This window comes from Schistocerca nitens, chromosome 1 (genome assembly GCF_023898315.1).
Source record: "Schistocerca nitens isolate TAMUIC-IGC-003100 chromosome 1, iqSchNite1.1, whole genome shotgun sequence".
Lineage (NCBI taxonomy): Eukaryota > Metazoa > Arthropoda > Insecta > Orthoptera > Acrididae > Schistocerca > Schistocerca nitens.
The window spans coordinates 148,857,397-148,876,656 of record NC_064614.1 but is presented as its reverse complement, the minus strand read 5'-3'; the positions used below and the strand labels follow the sequence as shown (position 1 = coordinate 148,876,656).

The window sequence follows — 19,260 nt, the reverse complement described above, 5'->3', positions numbered from 1 at the left end:
TATTCAATCTGTATATTGAGCAAGCAGTAAAAGAAACAAAAGAAAAATTCGGAGTAGGTATTAAAATTCATAGAGAAGAAGTAAAAACTTTGAGGTTCGCCGATGACATTGTAATTCTGTCAGAGGTAGCAAAGGACTTGGAAGAGCAGTTGAACGGAATGGACAGTGTCTTGAAAGGAGGATATAAGATGAACATCAACAAAAGCAAAACAAGAATAATGGAATGTAGCCGAACTAAATCGGGTGATGCTGCGGGAATTAGATTAGGAAATGAGACGCTTAAAGTAGTAAATGAATTTTGCTATTTGGGGAGCAAAATAACTGATGATAGTCAAAGTAGAGAGGATGCAAAATGTAGACTGGCAATGGCAAGGAAATCGTTTCTGAAGAAGAGAAATTTGTTAACATCGAGTATAGATTTAAGTGTCAGGAAGTCGTTTCTGAAAGTATTTGCATGGTGTGCAGCCATGTATGGAAGTGAAACATGGACGATAAATAGTTTGGACAAGAAGAGAATAGAAGCTTTCGAAATGTGGTGCTACAGAAGAATGCTGAAGATGAGGTGGGTAGATCACGCAACTAATGAGGAGGTATTGAATAGGATTTGGGAGAAGAGAAGTTTGTGGCACAACTTGACTAGAAGAAGGGATCGGTTAGTAGGACATGTTTTGAGGCATCACGGGATCACAAATTTAGCATTGGAGGGCAGCGTGGAGGGTAAAAATCGTAGAGGGAGACCAAGAGATGAATACACTAAGCAGATTCAGAAGGATGTAGGTTGCAGTAGGTACTGGGAGATGAAGAAGCTTGCACAGGATAGAGTAGCATGGAGAGCTGCATCAAACCAGTCTCAGGACTGAAGACCACAACAACAACAACAACAAACTCTCATCAACAGGAACAAGAGCTATCAGCTAAATTCGGCACTGAACCCTGCACTAGCAGCTTTACAGAAAGAACCCACCCAGTAGTTGACATTTTGAGTCTCACCGAGACGAAATGCACTGAGAGTTGAACAGCAGTCCCCCCTCCTCCCGCCAAAGTTCGCCGGACTCTGGCCTGTCAGAAGATGTCTGGCACTAAAGTATACATATGGGTAGATGATGAGCGTGACACCATTGGAAAAATCATGGAAGTTTGGTGCTGTCACCCAGATGGAAGCCCAAGAAGGTTTCATCAGAATACTAATGACTGAGGCTTTCTGTCATCTTCTTCATTTCTCTTTTAATCAGCACAAAGGGCAGGTTGGGACATTTGTGGCACCTCTCCACTTTCCCTCGTATTTCCACCATTCTTCTTCTTCTTTTTCTTCTTCTTCTTGTATAACTGTTCCATTCCACTCCAGATGCTTTTTTCTGCTGGTCTTGAAGTCAATCCATCTCACTCTGCATCTCCTCTTGCCCTCAGACTTGGCTTCCATCATTTGTTTGTTTTAGTATGCTTCCATCTTCCCTCCTCTTTGTGTGTCCAAACCATTTTACTATCCGTCCCCCCACACTTCTCAGTCCTATCAATCACATTTACTACCACCATTTCCTTCCCAGAATCTCCATTTATCACAAACACTCTCCTCATTTGCCCTAGCATGTTTCTCAGTAATTTCATTTCACTGACTGGGAATCTACTCTCCTCTCTTCTTGTCATTGCCCAGATGTCTGATGCACTTCCTTACACTTCATTGGCATCTCCCTTCTCCTGACTAAGCCCTTCAAACACAGCATCATTCTGTTGTACTTTTATGATAATTTCTGCCTCCATCCTTGCATTCTGCACTATCACACTATCTAAATATTTAAGTTGTTAGCAACTTCAATAACCTGTCCTTTACTATTAATTTGTCACGACTTCACTTTCTACTTTGGTTACTAACACAGTCTTGTTTTCCCTATACACTGCATTTCATGCCACACATCTTGATTACTTCATTCAAGATTTCTAGTTCTGCTTGTACATCCATACTGTTGGTTCCCCACAACCCAAGTGCATCGCAAATAGCAATACCCTTTCCTCTATGAGATTCTCTTGCCTCCTTCATGATTTAATACATTATAAATCATGATAATGACACCACACTTTCTTGCCTCAATACCGTAACAACTTAAATCAGCCAGTCCTTGCTACCTGGATCTGGACACAGCTGAAACTTTTGTCAACACTGCTTGAAGAATTTCAGTTGTTTGTTTTAACTCACTTTTTCCCCAAGTTTTCCCATACCTCTTCACTAGGAACACAACTGCAAGTGTTCACCAAGTCAAGAAATGTCACCACCAGATCCTTCCTATACTCCCAATGCCTTTCCATCAACTATCTCGTACTAAAAATTGAGTCCACTGTTGATGTACCATTTCGAAAGCCATGCTGCTTCTCTTCTAAGTGACCTTCCACTCCCCCCCCCCCCCCCTCCCCTCAGTCTTCTTTCCATTATTATCTCCAGTATTTTTGCTACTTGTGATACGAGTATTCTCGATAGTTATCACACACTTTTCTATCTCCCCTCTTGAAAACTTGCATTATTATTCCCTTTCAACATTCTTAAAGCACACATTTCTGAGTCCATATGAATCTTACCAATCTATTTCAGGTCACCATAGACAAGATTTGTGAAATGGTGTAGTGTGTTAACTGTTTGTTTGCCTCTGTGATAAAAACATGTAGCAACTGAGCTGATAGCACTATTTTAAAGGACCAATCTAGAAATTATGGATCTGCACGTCACTGATGTCTGAACTGAGATCTACTTTTGAGGGTCTGTGAAGACCGACTGACATGCCATAGTAGAACAGTTTGGCAGTTTATGTGGCTACCAGTTAACTAGACTCATTTCTACCTCCAAAGTACTGTGAATCCATATTCTTATGAGGCCGTAGGGCAGATAAATGGTTTATATACCCTTGCTGAAGGGGTGACAAAAGAGAAAAGAGTATTTTATTGACTATCAATTGTTTGCATCATCATCGTCGTCGTTACCGTCATAACCGTAACCACCACCACCACCACCACCACCAGCATTCTTCCATTTGCAGTTATATTATGGCTTTCAGGTTTCTTTGATTACCTCCTTTTTCAATGTGAAAATTTAAATCTTGACACAAACTTCTCTTTACCAACTGATCAGATGTATGCTACCCATATGTACTAGTTTCAGGATTCTGAATTTTGAGTAGCAGTCTGCAATCTGCATAATCTGCCTCAGTGCTCTGTGGTGTATATGTGGTCTATTAATTTGCAGAGACAAGTGCATATGATCCACTGCTTCAAAGGCTCCTCATACAAATCTATACCACAAAAATACATTTAGCCCACATCCTCAAAGTTAGAGTGCCCAGATCACAACATTGTTATATAAAGAAAGCAATGCTACAAAAGTGTAGACTTCTCTGGCCATTATCACAGTCAATAAAATTCTTCTGGGTCTGTGACCACATTATCAACATGTTTGTTGATTGGTTGGTTGGTTGGTTTAAAGGTGGGAGAAGGGACCAAACTACGAGGTCGTCGGTCCCTTGTTCCTAATAAAACAATGCCACAAGTGTGAGAATATAACGGACGAAACATATAACACTAAACAGAAAGAAAGAAAAAGCCACAAGAACGAAGGGAAGGCTATGAACAATAAATGGAACTAAAGAGGGCAAGAAAACAACAGAGAGATGCTAGAAACAGAAGAGAGTAAAACATGAAAGCAGAGTACAGTGGCTGGCCAAACACGAGAATAAAAAGGGAAAGCCAGCCACTCTGCAACACATTAAAACCTCCACCCTAAAAGCGCTAGGGTGGAGGACACAGAGGGACAAAGGACATGCACTAAAACCTACATAGAAGTATAAAACCCACTCTCACAGATAAAACGTAAAACTAAAGCTGCTGTAAAGGCATTGTCACCCAACACCAAAGACAGGGTGCTAGGAAAGTTAAAAGTCTGCCGCAGAGCGGCTAAAAGTGAGCAGTCCAGCAAGAGGTGGACGACTGTCATTTGGGAGCCACAGCGACACTTAGGTGGATCCTCGCGACGGGGTAGGTAACACTGCATTATCCACGTATGGCCAATGCGGAGCCGGCAGAGGACAACTGATTCCCTGCGAGAGGCCTGCATGGAAGACTTCCACACATTCATAGCTTCCTTAATGACACGCAGTTTGTTGTGTGTGCTGTTATGCCATTCCATCTCCCAAAGCTGGAAAACCCTGTGGTGTAAGACAGAATGCAGGTCAGCTTCAGAGATGCCTATCTCGAGAAGTGGTTTCCACGTCACTTATTTGGCCAGCCTGTCAGCAAGTTCCTTGCCGGAGATTCCGACATGTCCTGGGATCCACACGACACCACAGAACGAGAGGACTGTTCCAGGGCATAGATGGACTCATGAATGCACACTACCAGAGGGTGGCGAGGGTAGAATTGGTCGATAGCTTGTAGGCTGCTCAATGAGTCGTACACAGGAGAAATGACTCGCCAGGGCATGAGAGGATGTACTCAAGAGCATGAGATATGGCCACCAGCTCTGCAGTGAAAACACTGCAGCCAACTGGCAAGGAGTGCTGCTGAATATGTCCTCCATGAACATATGTGAAGCCTACGTGATCATCAGCCATTGAGCTGCCGGTGTAAACCACTTCAGAGCTCCGGAACACGTCAAGAATCAAGAGGAAGTGACAGCGGAGAGTGGCAGGGTTAATGGAGTCATTAGGGCCATGCAAAAGGTCCAGATGAAGCTGCAGCCGAGGCATACACCAGGGAGGCGTACATGAACGGACCGCAAGTGGAGGTGGTAAAGGGAAGGACTCCAGTTCGGAGAGAAGGGACTGCACACGAACTGCAATCATTAGCCCTGACCTGGGCCGCTGATGCGGGAGATGGACTGCCGCGAGGGGGAAAAGGAGACAGTAATTCGGATGCTCAGGGGAACTGTGAATGTGTGCTGCGTAACTGGCGAGCACTTGCGCACATCTGATCTGCAGTGGAGGGACGCCAGCCTCCACCAGTACGCCGGTCACCGGACTCATTCTAAAAGCTCCTGTCACTAATCGAACCCCACAGTGGTGCACAGGGTCAAGTAAATGCAATGCTGAAGGCACTGCCGAGCCATAAACCACACTCCCATAGTCAATTCAGGATTGGACAAGGGCTCTGCAGAACTGCAGCAGCGTACAGCAATCTGCATCCCAATTGGTGTGGCTCAGGCAGCAGAGGGCATTAAGGTGCTGCCAGCACTTCTGCTTAAGCTGACAAAGATGAGGCAGCCAAGTCAATTGTGCATCGAAAACCAGTCCTAGGAATTGATATGTCTCCACTGCAGTGAGTGGATCATCATTAAGGTACAGTGCGGTTTCTGGATGAACGGAACGACGCCGACAGAAGTGCACGACAAACGACTTTGCGGCTGAAAACTGGAAGCCGTGGGCTAGAGCCCAGGACTGCGCCTTGTGGATAGCTCCCTGGAGGCGCCACTCAGCAACAACAGTACTGGAGCAGCAGTACGAAATGCATAAATCGTCTGCATACAGAGAAGGTGAGACGGAGGTTCTGACAGCTACTGCTTGACCGTTAATGGCCATTAAAAATAGAGAGATACTCAATACAGAGCCCTCATTCTCCTGGACATCGATGGAACTATGGGAGTCACCAACTTGGACATGGAAAGTATGGAGCAACAGGAAGTTTTGGATAAAAATCGGGAGTGTTCCCCGGAGACCCCACTCGTACAATGTGGAAAGGATATAATGTTGCCAAGTTGTGTCGTATGCTTTATGTAAGTCAAAAAAGATGGCAATCAGGTGTTGCTGTCTGGAAAAGGCTGTTCGGATGGCAGACTCGATGTGCACAAGATTATCAGTGGTAGAGCGACCCTGGAGGAAGCTGCCCAGACAAGGAGCCAGTAAGCCACACGACTCCAGGACCCAACCCAACCGCCGACATACCATACGTTCCAGCAGCTTACGCAGAAAGTTGGTGAGGCTGATGGGCCGATAGCTATCCACATCAAGTGGGTTTTTACCGGGTTTGAGCACTGGAATGATGGTGCTCTCCCGCCATTGTGATGGAAAGACACCATTGCACCAGATCTGGTTGAAGATGATAAGATGTCGCTTGTAGTCAGATGAGAGATGTTTAATCATCGGGCTGTGGATGTGATCAGGCCCAGGAGTTGTGTCGGGGCAATGTGCAAGGGCACTTAGAAGCTCCCACTCTGTAAATGGGGTGTTATAGGATTCACTGCAGCATGTAGTGAATGAGAGGACATTCCCTTCCAGCCGCCGTTTGAGTGTGTGAAAGGCTGGGGGTAATTCACCGACACAAAGGCTCGAACAAAGTGCTCAGCAATTGCGTTTGCATCAGTACATAACTTGCCATTTATGGTAACACTGGGGACAGCTGTTGGTGCCTGGTACCTGAAAAGACGTTTGATCTTTGCCCAGACTTGGGAAGGTGAGATGAGGCACTCAATGGTGGAGACGTATCTCTCCCAACACTCCTCCTTCCGTTGTTTGATAAGGTAGCGAACACGGGCATGGAGCCGTTTAAAGGCTATGAGGTGCTCCAGGGAAGAGTGCCACTTATGCCGCTGTAGAGCTCGCCGACGCTCTTTAATTGTTTCAACTACTTCCGGTGAGGACCGAGGGACAGCCTTACACCTCGGGCCCCCTAAAGAGCGAGGGATCGTGTTTTCTGCCATGGAAACAATTGTGCTAGTCACCTGCACAACCATCACATAGATGTTACCGTGTGGGGGAGATTCAGCGGTGACAGCGGAGGTGAAAGTTCCCCAGTTCACCTTGTTCAAAGCCAATCTGGGCAAGTGTCCGTGCGCCTGACGCTGGGGCAGAGACAGGAAGATGGGGAAGTGGTCACTACCACACAGGTCGTCATGTGCTCTCCCGTGGATAGATGGGAGAAGTCCTGGGCTGCAAATTGATAAATTAATGGCCGAGTAACTACCATGAGCCACACTGAAATGTGTGGCAGCCCCAGTATTTAAAAGGCAGAGGTTGAATTGTGACAGTAAAGTTTCGACATCTCTGCCTCGGTCAGTAAGCATGGTACCACACCACAAGGGGTTATGAGCATTAAAATCTCCCATAAGTAGGAAAGGTTAGGGAGTTGATCAATCAGTGCAGCTAATACATTCAGGGGTACTGCACCATCTGGAGGAAGATATACATTGCAGACAGTTATTTCCTGCGCCACCCTTATTCTGACAGCCACAGCTCCAAGAGGGTTTGAAGGCACACATGTTCACTACAGACCGAGTTTAGGACATAAACACAGCTCCACCTGACACTCGATTATAGTCACTACGGTTCCTGTAATATCCCTTATAGCCGTGGAGGGCAGGGTTCCGCAATGCCCAGGTTTCCTGGGGGACAATGCAGATAGCAGGTGTAAAGCTTAACAGTTGTCGAAGCTCAGCCAGGTGGTGGAAAAAACCACCGCAATTCCACTGGAGGATGACATCGTGAGACTGGAAAGGCATAGAACATTCAATGAGGCAATTTACGCCTCAGGTTCACCTGCTACCACCGACTTATTCCCTGAGCAGTCTATATCCATTGTGTCTGAGGGTCTGGCGAGATCTAGGTCCTCAGCGGATGACAAAATCTCCACCCCATCCTCAGCCGCAGAGCTTGTAGGTAACGGTGGTGGGGGTGCCACCGCAATTTCCTTGGTCTTAGGGGTTTTCTTTCTGGATTCCTCTCGCTGCTCCTTGGGTTTCCCTGGCTGGGAGGACTTCACTGGCTGAGTCTCCGGGATTGAGGATGACCATGAAGCCCTACGACCAGCTGCTTTTGAGCTCTTCAGCCACTGGTGGGTGACCTCTTTCGCACTAGCAGAAACCTGGGAAGGGAGCGACCCAAGGGACTCCTTCCTAGCAAGAGAAGCCAAAGAAGACTTATGCCTCTCTGGCTTAGAAGTGAGGAAGGATGTCACAGATGGTTGGGGGGAGGGGGGATGTTGCTCCCAAAGCAGGTGGTGCAGGAGCAACAGGGAGGGAAATGCCCCCCCACCATCAAGGGGGCAGGTGTAGTCTTAGTCTTCCGGCTCTGAGAGGTGACCTGGGTTGGCGGAGCTGATGGTGCCAGAACTGTTGTAGCGGCGGTGTAAGATGTCATACGCATAGGATGCAGGCTTTCAAATTTTCTCTTAGACTCAGTGTAGGTCAGTCTGTCCAGGGTCTTCTACTCCATGATTTTCCTTTCTTTCCGGAGAATCCTGCAGTCAGGCGAGCAAGGCGAATGGTGCTCTCCATAGTTGACACAAATGGGAGGTGGGGGAACATGGAGTATTGGGATGTGGTGGGCTTCCGCAATCTCGGCATGTGATGCTGGAAGTAGAGTGGGAAGACATACGGCTGAACTTCCAGCACTTAAAGCACCGCATCGGGGGAGGGATAGAGGGCTTTACATCACACCTTCTCGGGCAATCTACCACCCTCAAAGACCAAGATGAAGGCACTGGTGGCAACCAGATTATCGTTCGGACCCTGGTGGACATGCCGGATGAAATGTACACCTCACCGCTCTAAATTGGTTTGTAGCTCATCGTTGTACTGCAAAAGAAGGTCTCTGTGAAATATGATACCCTGGACCATAATTAAGCTCTTGTGGGGTGTGATGGTTACAGAAACATCCCCCAGCTTCTCACAAGTGAGTAACTCCCGTGACTGGGTAGAGGATGCTGTTTTGATCAAGACTGACCCAGATCTCATTTTGGACACGCCCTCCACCTCCCCGAACTTGTCCTCTAAATGCCCAACAAAAAAACTGAGGCTTCATCGTCATGAAAGCTTTCCCATCAGCTCGCAAACATATAAGGTACCGGGGCGAATAAGATCCGCTGCCATCCTTAGTCTGACATTCCTCCCATGGTGTGGCCAGGGAAGGGATGGCAGGATGGCCATTGCCAGGAGTCCCGATGCCCCAGGGGGGATGGGCATCTACCCCTTGGCATACATGGGGAGTTAACGGCGCAGGCATCAGCAGAGCGATCCCTGTGTGATCAGGGGGCTACAACCAACAGGGTACATGGTGGCCCCACCAAAACGGACTGGCTACCGTGCTGGATATCAGGTGCAAAGAAGTCCATGGTCATTGTCGATGCAGAAATCGACACTGCATAGTGCATGGTGGAAAATGCACCCAGGAAGGTGTCCTCGCCGAAGAGATAGAGAACGGGTAGGACTGCAATGCGACGATGAGAAAGTGGGCTAAAGATCAATGCATGATGGACACAATGCACCTTGTAAGGCGTCCTTCACCAATTGGCTCGCTCTTCGGGAAAATTTTGAAGAATGGAGGTCAACCCCTGCAGGGGACAATCATATCAAGGTTGAACATGTGAAACTCCTTTTAGTCGCCTCATACGACAGGCAGGAATACCTCGGGCACATTCTAACCCCTGGACCCATAGGGGGGTAACAACGTGTGGAACTTCCGACAATGACAATGCGGTCACAGACAAAAAAGAATTTTACTCCATGCTACAAGATTTAGGAATATTACGTAAACTTAAATTCTGTCAATGTGTACAAAATGGTCATCACTATTAATAGGGCAAGGGGTTTAACAATAATAACACTGCAACCTGGATGGAACACTAGAGGTTTAGGTAGCATATGCTGGGAAAGCCTACATTCACCCAATACAAGAGAAGTCTGAGGATTGTTTTGTTTTTCCTTTTGATGATGAAAATATTGAGTCACTGGGTGCTAGTTATGAGTCTATGGGAACTTTCACAACAAGTAAAGCAAAGTAAATGAGCTCTTCGCTGAATTTTTTTATCTGTAATTTTATCAACAGAAGCATTTGCTTGAGAAAACAATAAAGTTACATGGAGAATAGCTGGCCAGTACTTGCCTCAGGAGGCAAAATTCTATGAATGTTTAGCATATTGCAGCCCCGTCAGCAACTGTGATAGACTAATATTTTGAGGAATCACCCTCAGTTGCACAAGACCAGAAAATTTGTGCAACTGAGGCTGATTGCTCAAAATATTAGCAAATGGGTCTATGTCCATAAATTTAGACAACAGTCTATGGAGTGAAGCGATCTGGTGCTAACTTTGATAAAACAACAGTTGTGATCACGATAACATTTGTTTATTATTAATGGTTTTGGCTAATGTTAAAACCATCCTCAGAGTTTTTAAGCCCTGCAAATGTAGGAACAGCAGAATTGCAAACAGTCCTACTTCATTTGGAGTTAAAAGAAATCAAAGAAATACTGTAGCATTTACCATTATGGCTGGTGCTGGCGGCTCCTCGGTTCTTCACTGAATACCACAATCGTACACGGTGACTAACGGCTGTGGAGACACAGATTAAATAGTTTGCAATTCCTGTGCCAACTAAGAATTCTGTCAGCAACAACCAATGGCAAACGCTTCACAAGAATTGAAATGTTGATGCTGCACAAATTTGCAAAGTAAGTTCTCCTAAACCAAGTACGAGTACATAAGAAGTTAAAATATTATAAACCACCACTTACAGGACAAGAGATGAAAAAGGGTCATCTTGTGACAAACACATTGTCCTTAATATTTCGTTGAAAAGTGAATAAACTAGAGAGCAGTTATTATAAGCACATACAGATATTACATACAGACATAACAGCAGATAAAATTACATTAAAAAGCATAACCATTAAAAGATATACATGTCGTCGTATATTTACTAGGCAGTGCCATCTGCTAAGAATTCAAAATTACGCTGTTGTCTACGCAACGTAAAGGTCAAGATGGCCGCCACGAAATCATGGAAGTGTGTTCTGAAAGGGGTGCTGTTGTCATGGCAATGTAATGGTCAAAGTGGCAACTGAGAAACCAAAGATATACACATGGGGATGCAGACTGCAATCATGGTATCGATCCAGGACGATATCGTTGAAGGTTGTGCAGACGACTCATAAATTGCTGGAAAAACTGGAAAACATCGCTGCCTTATGACGACGTGTGGTGTCACATATTTGGCGCAATATCACAGGATTTTTTTTATTTTTTATTTTAATGACAAACTAGGCACTGAAATGGAAGTGATCACATTACATCTACATCGATACTCCTCAAGCCACCATACAATGTGTGGGAGGGTACACTGTACCACAACTAGTCATTTCCTCTCCTGTTTCATTTGCAAATAGAGTGAGGGAAAAATGACAGTCTATATGGCTCCATATGCACCCTAATTTCTCGTATCTTATCTTCATGGTCCTTACGCGCAATGTACGTAGGCAGCAGTAGAATCATTTGGCAGTCAGCTTCAAATGCTGGTTCTCTAAATTTCCTCAATCGTGTTTCTCAAAATGAACATAACCTTCCCTTCCCACAGATGGCTGCCCACCCTGTCTGTTAAATCATTTATGTATATACTAAACAGAGAACAACTGTGGTCCTATCACACTTCCCTGGGGGCACTTTTGACGATACCCATGTCTCCGATGAACACTCACCATCGATGGCAGCATACTGGGTTCTACTATGTAAAAAGTCTTCGAGCCACTCACATATCTGTGAACTTATTCCATGCGCTCGTACCTTCGTTAACAGCCTGCAAAGGGCACTATGTCAAATGCTTTCTGGAAATCTAGAAATATGTAATCTGTCTGTTGTCCTCATCTGTAGTTCAAGGTATATCACGTGTGAAAAGGGCAAGCCGAGTTTCGCACGAACATTTCTTTCTAAAACCATGCTGATTTGTGAACACAGGATTCTCAGTCCCAAGAAAGTTCACTATTATCGAACTGAGAATATGTTCAAGGATTCTACAGCAAACCTAAGAATATTGGTCTGCAATTAAAAATGTTATATAAATGTTACTTAGTATCCTCCAGCACCAAATACAGTGCCACACATTAACCACTAGAGCATCTGCTGTTGTCAAAGTGTCATGGTGACAAAATGGCACCTGTGTGTGGATGCTTCCATGGTATGGGCTTCTAGAAACTTCAATACATATACAACATCGTATCGTTAGTAATCTGATGGTAAAAGGTTATACAGGTCTTAGAACTATATGGATACATTAATGTTATCCAATTAATTTACAGAAATGGAAAGATAACATGTTAAAACAGATATGCATTAGTACTTATTAACCTAGCAGGTCCCAAAGTACACCATAAAATGAAAACTATGTGAGATAAAAAGCTAGTTCGTAACAAAGTGGTGCTAATATACATGTGAGAGAAAATAAATAGTGGTAATGTAATTCATTTTCATAAAACAAAGATAAGACAGGATACAAGGCAAAAACCGTTAATTAAAAGAGGAAATGCAGCATCCTTGTGTTCAAATGATATTCTGGAAAAGATCAAAACATGCTTTATCTCAAAAATTCTGTGTGTTCATTAAGAAGGGATGGGCCGCCTTTTTTTTTTTTTGTAGATGAAAATCTCATCAAGTTCTGCCAAGGTATCTAACAAGATGCCTTTTTGGACAGTATGTAGGATTTGCATATCGTGTTCTATATCACATTCTGAATGGTTATTACATGTTAGGTGTTGTCCAAATGCAGATTTACTGCGGGCTGTACCCTCCATATGCTCTTTGAATCTTGTCTGGAAACTCCTACCACTCTGTCCAATATATACCTTGTGGCAATTCTTATATGTTAATTTATATATCCCAAATCATGAGAATCAATGTTTTGAATTTCCAATAGTATGTTTCAGTTTTTTGCCAGTATGTTTGTGGTAGAGAAAGCTAATGTTAGGTCAGTATTTTTTAACAACCTGTTTATCCTATCTGATGCAGTTCCCATGTAGACAATGTAATCTACTCCTCCCTCACATCACTTGTTTATTGTCACTGACTTCAAGCAAAACTTTTAATAAGCTTCAAGAGGAGTAATATATACAATAAACTTTTATACTTATCTTCTTTTCTCATAGGTGGCTCCAGTTCTTCATGTCTAGGGGCTGATTCTTGAAGCTGAAATTTTTTGATATCCTATGTTCTCATGGTTCCAATTGATGAGATAAGTACTGAAGAATTGCTTGTTTTTATACTGATTTTTATTCTTTCATATTTTTCTATATCACACTGTCTTTACAATTTCCATTCAAAACTGAAAATTACGTTGTTATTGCCAAACACAAAAACACATCCGAAAACATCTGATGCATACCCACTACTAACTCATTCTGTCGTACTAACAATATTCCAAAGAGTTTACAACTTTTTTGATGAATGACTTCCTATTAATTTATACCATTATTTCATAAATGAATCCAGAAGTAAACATAATAAATATTGTCTGATTGCACAATTAGTAACAGGAATTTTAAGTGTGCCAGATATTTCATAATTTCAAATGTTTCTAAAAGAAAAGTAATCTTAACTGTACATACAGAGTTAGTACACATCGATTGTAACAACTGAAATAAAGTAATTTCTTTTTGAACATTTTAGCCTGAAATGTAATACACTGTGTACAAAATCATATACAATTCTTTCAGTTAAACAGCTGAGACAATTTTAGTACCTTAACCATCAGCTGTAGCAATTTATTTGAGAATAGAAATTTTTTCTCTTTGTTTTTGATCTGCTGAGTTTGGTAGCTTATTCATTCTATTCAACATCTGAACAGAAGAAAGCTCTTATATTTGTTTGGATGACATGACTTAGCACATAATATTGCATCAGGCATTGTACACTTTCTATACATGGTTCGTATGGAGAAGTCACATGGTTTATAATATTTTAAATTCTTATGTACCGTACTCGTACTTGGCTTACGAGAACTTACTTTACAAATTTCATCCAGCAGTGACATTTCAGTTCTTGTGAAGCGTATGCCATTGATTGTTGCTGACGGAATTCACAGTCAGCGTGAAAATTTGCCCACTATGGCTCCACAGCTTGGCCCCAGTGTATGATCCTGGTATCATGTGAAGAACCAAGGAGTCGCCAGCTCCAGCCATAGGGGTAAACGCTACAGCATTTCTCTGATTTCTTTTAATGTCACATGTAGTAGTACTGTTTGTAACTCTGCTGTTCCTATCTTGCAGGTTCTAAAAAATCTTTGGAACTACTAGTTCCTTCCTCTGGGGGGGGGGGGGGGGGGGGGGGGGGCTGGTTTGGAGATGGCTAGGAAGGAGCAACAGGTCACTCAGACCTCAGATTTGGTGAGGGCCGCTCCTGTCATAGGGATGAGGAGAGAAAAGTAGAAGTAGATAACTCCTACACACTGAATACTCAAGACAGATTGTCCCTTTCAAGTATTCCTTCATTTTATGATCAATAATGCTTACTGAGAGCCAACTTTATCATTTTTACTAATGGACAGGTAACTAAGATACTGTTAGATGTATTAGATATAATGCCCTATGGGGAAACTTTTTTTTAGTTGAAATAATTTTCTTGATCTCTGCAAGGAAAAACCTCAAAGTATCTATAATCTGTAAAGCCAGAAAAAAAAGAACAAAAATTACAGTGTGTCCCACTCAAACTTCCCTGGTTTCAAAGACACAGGAGGAGGGGGGCGGGGGGTGAATCCCGGTGGATACGACAATGAAAAATGCACCACATTGTAGAGCATCTAAAGAAATTATTTATCATCAATACACCCCTACATGTAAACCATCTGTAGCATGAAGAATACAGAGTCTATATTCCATTTCTTGCCAAGTTCTTTGGAACATTTCCTCTGTTGTTGTTGGAATCGCATTAGTGATACAATATTGCAATGTAGGCATATTGTCCACTTTGGTCTCATACACGCGGTCCTTCACGAATCCCCAAATGAACAAATCAAGTGGTATACGTTGGGTGAACGTGGTGGCCAGGCAACGGGTCCTCCACGTCCGATCCAATGATTGGGAAATTTCCTATCCAGGAACTTGCAAACAGCCGTTGACCAATGTTGGGTTGCAAGTCTTGTACCTGAGGATACACAAACTGCTCCAATATGTCCAGGTACACTGAATAAGGGTCCAACAATCCTGTCATGCATTAGCCCGCACCAGACGTTTAGTTTAGGGCTACCACGAACATGTTCAATGACAACATGCGGATTTTGCGAACCCCAAATCCAAGCATTATGCCTACTAACCCTTCCTGATAGATGAAAGGCTGCCTTATCTGAGAATAAACATCAATCCAGGAAGCTGGAATCCATATCAACATGCTGCAGCATATCCGCAGCAAATTGTTGTTGGTGTATTTTGTCGTTTGATGTAAGATGTTGCAGAATTTGCACTTTGTAAGCACACATACGAAGACACTGGTGAACTACATGATGCAAAGTTGATCAAGGTACATCAAGTTCCCTAGATGCTTGACGTACTGACTTACGTGGGCTCCTAAGAAACATTTGTCTGATGCCCTCCACTGCCTCTTCTGAAACTCCATAACATGCACTGCCTGGATGTTTCAGAACACTTCCTGTTGCCAGAAACTTCCTATACCATTGCTTAATTGTTTTCACATCAGGTTGATCAGATTCATACACACGATGATAATTTCTTTGCACAGTAATGGCTGATTTTGTTTCTGCAAACCACACTACTGCTTGTGTGCGCTGCTGTGGAGTCACCATTTACACTTCATGTGACCATGCTGCACTTTGGCGATGATACTTGGCACGGGAATATAAATTCTTTGATATGCTCTGCAATGTGGTGCATTTTTCATTTTCGTAACTACTGTGGTTTTTTCTCTCCTGGGTCCTTAAAATCAACGAGGTCTGAGTGGGACACCCTGTATTCATAAAACACGTGTATCATCAAAATGAACATGAAATGACTCATTTTTCCTTGACTTGTAAACTGCACAGGTCAAATACATAATCAGTGGTATCCTCTTATCAACAAGGAATAAAAAGAGAGAGCAGAAATAAAACAGGTAACTGAGATCTGTAGTTAGCAATATACAACTTGTCTACAGAAAAATCAATGACCTGCAATCCAAAGAGATTTTTAAAAATCAAAATATTTAACCAGACTGTTTTTTTTTTAAAAAAAAAAGGGGGGCCAGCATTTCAAAGGTTAATGCATACAACAAAATAACTTACTCTTGATTTCTTGCAACTCTTTCCTCAATTTGGATTATCACTTGCTTGACTTTAGGTGCTGATGCTTGAAATTTACCATAACACAAAGCAAATGAAGTATCTCTCTCTAGCTGTTCTGTCTGATTACCACCAACAGCTCTTGGAGCCAAAACTTGTTGAGTGGCATGTTGGAATGCATCAATCACATATGAACGCATCAGCGCAATTGCTCTGGATAAACAGTGCTTATATTTAACAAGATATGTGTTAGATTCCTTCCATTTAATCTGAAACAAAGAAATTTACAGAGTTTTAGCCATGTGTCAAGGTTGTTTGAATCTGGAACATACCTCTTTCTCACATTAATTAAATTCTACTTTTGAATTAGAGATTAAAATTTTGGTTTATCGAACCAGTAAATTTTTTAACCATATTTATGAAGAGAGAAAATATTTGGATGAACTCATTTCAGGAATAATTTATTAAAATGAAATCAGAGTACAATAATACAATAAAAATGGGCAGGTTTTCAATAAACCAATCATCTGTCAAAGTTTCAAAACATATCAACACATTGCTAACAAATATTAATCAGTCATTGTTTTATTTGATGACATGAAAGGTGACCACCTTGCATTACACCTCCTTCACGTGATCATATGTAGATTTTTCACATTATACAAGATTATACTTGACTGAAAATATCTGTACTACCAGTATACATAATGTCAAATTATCAATTTTATCCTAATCAAAATTACTCGCTCCCCCTACTTCCCCAATAATACCATGCTCCTGTACAACATTGCTATTTCTTTATGTGAAAATTGGGGCAGAACACCATCTTCAGAGGTCATTAGAGCTAGTGTGTGACAGTTAAGAACAGTCATTTGTTTCCTCTCAGCTGCACTGACAGCCAAACAATCAATACCTTCACAGTGTGACAGCAACGGGAATGTTACTGACAACAGTGCCACTACAACAGGATTACAAAACACAGTTTTCCAATATTCATTTACCAAAGATGGTGAAGTAAGTATTCCAGAATTAAAATTAAGAACTGCTGCCCACATGAGTAACTTAGAAGTAGATATCCTGGGTGTAATGACGCAACTCAGATCACTTAATAGAGACAAGTCTTCTGGTCCAGACTGTAGGCCAATTAGATTCCTTTCAGAGTGTGCCAATACAATAATTCCATATTAGCAATCATATACAACCATTTGCTCGATGAAAGATCTGTACCTAAGGACTGCAAAGTTCCATAGGTCACACCAATACTGAAGGAAGGAAATACACTCCTGGAAATGGAAAAAAGAACACATTGACACCGGTGTGTCAGACCCACCATACTTGCTCCGGACACTGCGAGAGGGCTGTACAAGCAATGATCACACGCACGGCACAGCGGACACACCAGGAACCGCGGTGTTGGCCGTTGAATGGCGCTAGCTGAGCAGCATTTGTGCACCGCCGCCGTCAGTGTCAGCCAGTTTGCCGTGGCATACGGAGCTCCATCGCAGTCTTTAACACTGGTAGCATGCCGCGACAGCGTGGACGTGAACCGTATGTGCAGTTGACGGACTTTGAGCGAGGGCGTATAGTGGGCATGCAGGAGGCCGGGTGGACGTACCGCCGAATTGCTCAACACGTGGGGCGTGAGGTCTCCACAGTACATCGATGTTGTCGCCAGTGGTCGGCGGAAGGTGCACGTGCCCGTCGACCTGAGACCGGACTGCAGCGACGCACGGATGCACGCCAAGACCGTAGGATCCTACGCAGTGCCGTAGGGGACCGCACCGCCACTTCCCAGCAAAGTAGGGACACTGTTGCTCCTGGGGTATCGGCGAGGACCATTCGCAACCGTCTCCATGAAGCTGGGCTACGGTCCCGCACACCGTTAGGCCGTCTTCCGCTCACGCCCCAACATCGTGCAGCCCGCCTCCAGTGGTGTCGCGACAGGCGTGAATGGAGGGACGAATGGAGACGTGTCGTCTTCAGCGATGAGAGTCGCTTCTGCCTTGGTGCCAATGATGGTCGTATGCGTGTTGGGCGCCGTGCAGGTGAGCGCCACAATCAGGACTGCATACGACCGAGGCACACAGGGCCAACACCCGGCATCATGGTGTGGGGAGCGATCTCCTACACTGGCCGTACACCACTGGTGATCGTCGAGGGGACACTGAATAGTGCACGGTACATCCAAACCGTCATCGAACCCATCGTTCTACCATTCCTAGACCGGCAAGGGAACTTGCTGTTCCAACAGGACAATGCACGTCCGCATGTATCCCGTGCCACCCAACATGCTCTAGAAGGTGTAAGTCAACTACCCTGGCCAGCAAGATCTCTGGATCTGTCCCCCACTGAGCATGTTTGGGACTGGATGAAGCGTCGTCGCACGCAGTCTGCACGTCCAGCACGAACGCTGGTCCAACTGAGGCGCCAGGTGGAAATGGCATGGCAAGCCGTTCCATAGGACTACATCCAGCATCTCTACGATCGTCTCCATGGGAGAATAGCAGCCTGCATTGCTGCGAAAGGTGGATATACACTGTACTAGTGCCGACATTGTGCATGCTCTGTTGCCTGTGTCTATGTGCCTGTGGTTCTGTCAGTGTGATCATGTGATGTATCTGACCCCAGGAATGTGTCAATAAAGTTTCCCCTTCCTGGGACAATGAATTCACGGTGTTCTTATTTCAATTTCCAGGAGTGTACATCAATGAAAATAATCAATTTGTGAAAACATAATTGGAGAGAGAAAAACCATCTGCTCACCACGCAGCGGCAGGAGAACACACTTATAAAAAAAGGTATTACGTATGCAAGCTTTCGGAGCCAATGGCTCTTTCTGGCAGAAGGGTTGAAGTGGAAGGAAGAAGGGTGAAGCAAAAGGACTGGAGAGGTTTAAGAAAATGGGTAGAGTTCGGAAAAGTCACCCAGAACCCGAGGTCAAGGGAGACTAACTGGATGACATGAGAAGGAAAGACTAATCTCGGGGACTGCACTGGACAAGATTTGAAACCCTAAGAGCTTAAGATGCAAGACAGGGTAATACACAAGGCAGAGATTACTTCTAAAACACCATTCATGAATTAGTAAGAACAAAATGCTAAGTGCATTACATGTGATAGAGGTGGTAGAGGGACGATGAAAAACAGACAGGTCAAGAAATGAAATATGTATAAAACTAAAGGAATAGTTACTGTGAAGAAATGGTACGACCGAAGAAATTAACGTAAATACAGGCCAGGTGGGTGGCGAGAACCAAGGACATG

At 43.7% G+C, this 19,260-nt stretch overlaps 1 protein-coding gene across 2 annotated transcripts in view; it reads right to left on the bottom strand.

Moving 5' to 3' along the window:
* Positions 1-19,260, bottom strand: part of LOC126243539 (conserved oligomeric Golgi complex subunit 3) — a 128,046-nt gene that overhangs the window by 82,214 nt on the left and 26,572 nt on the right. For both annotated transcript variants that reach the window (XM_049948171.1, XM_049948172.1), the window contains exon 6: positions 16,001-16,266. In XM_049948171.1, coding sequence (XP_049804128.1) covers positions 16,001-16,266 — 266 coding nt within the window. The remainder of the gene's footprint in view (positions 1-16,000; positions 16,267-19,260) is intronic.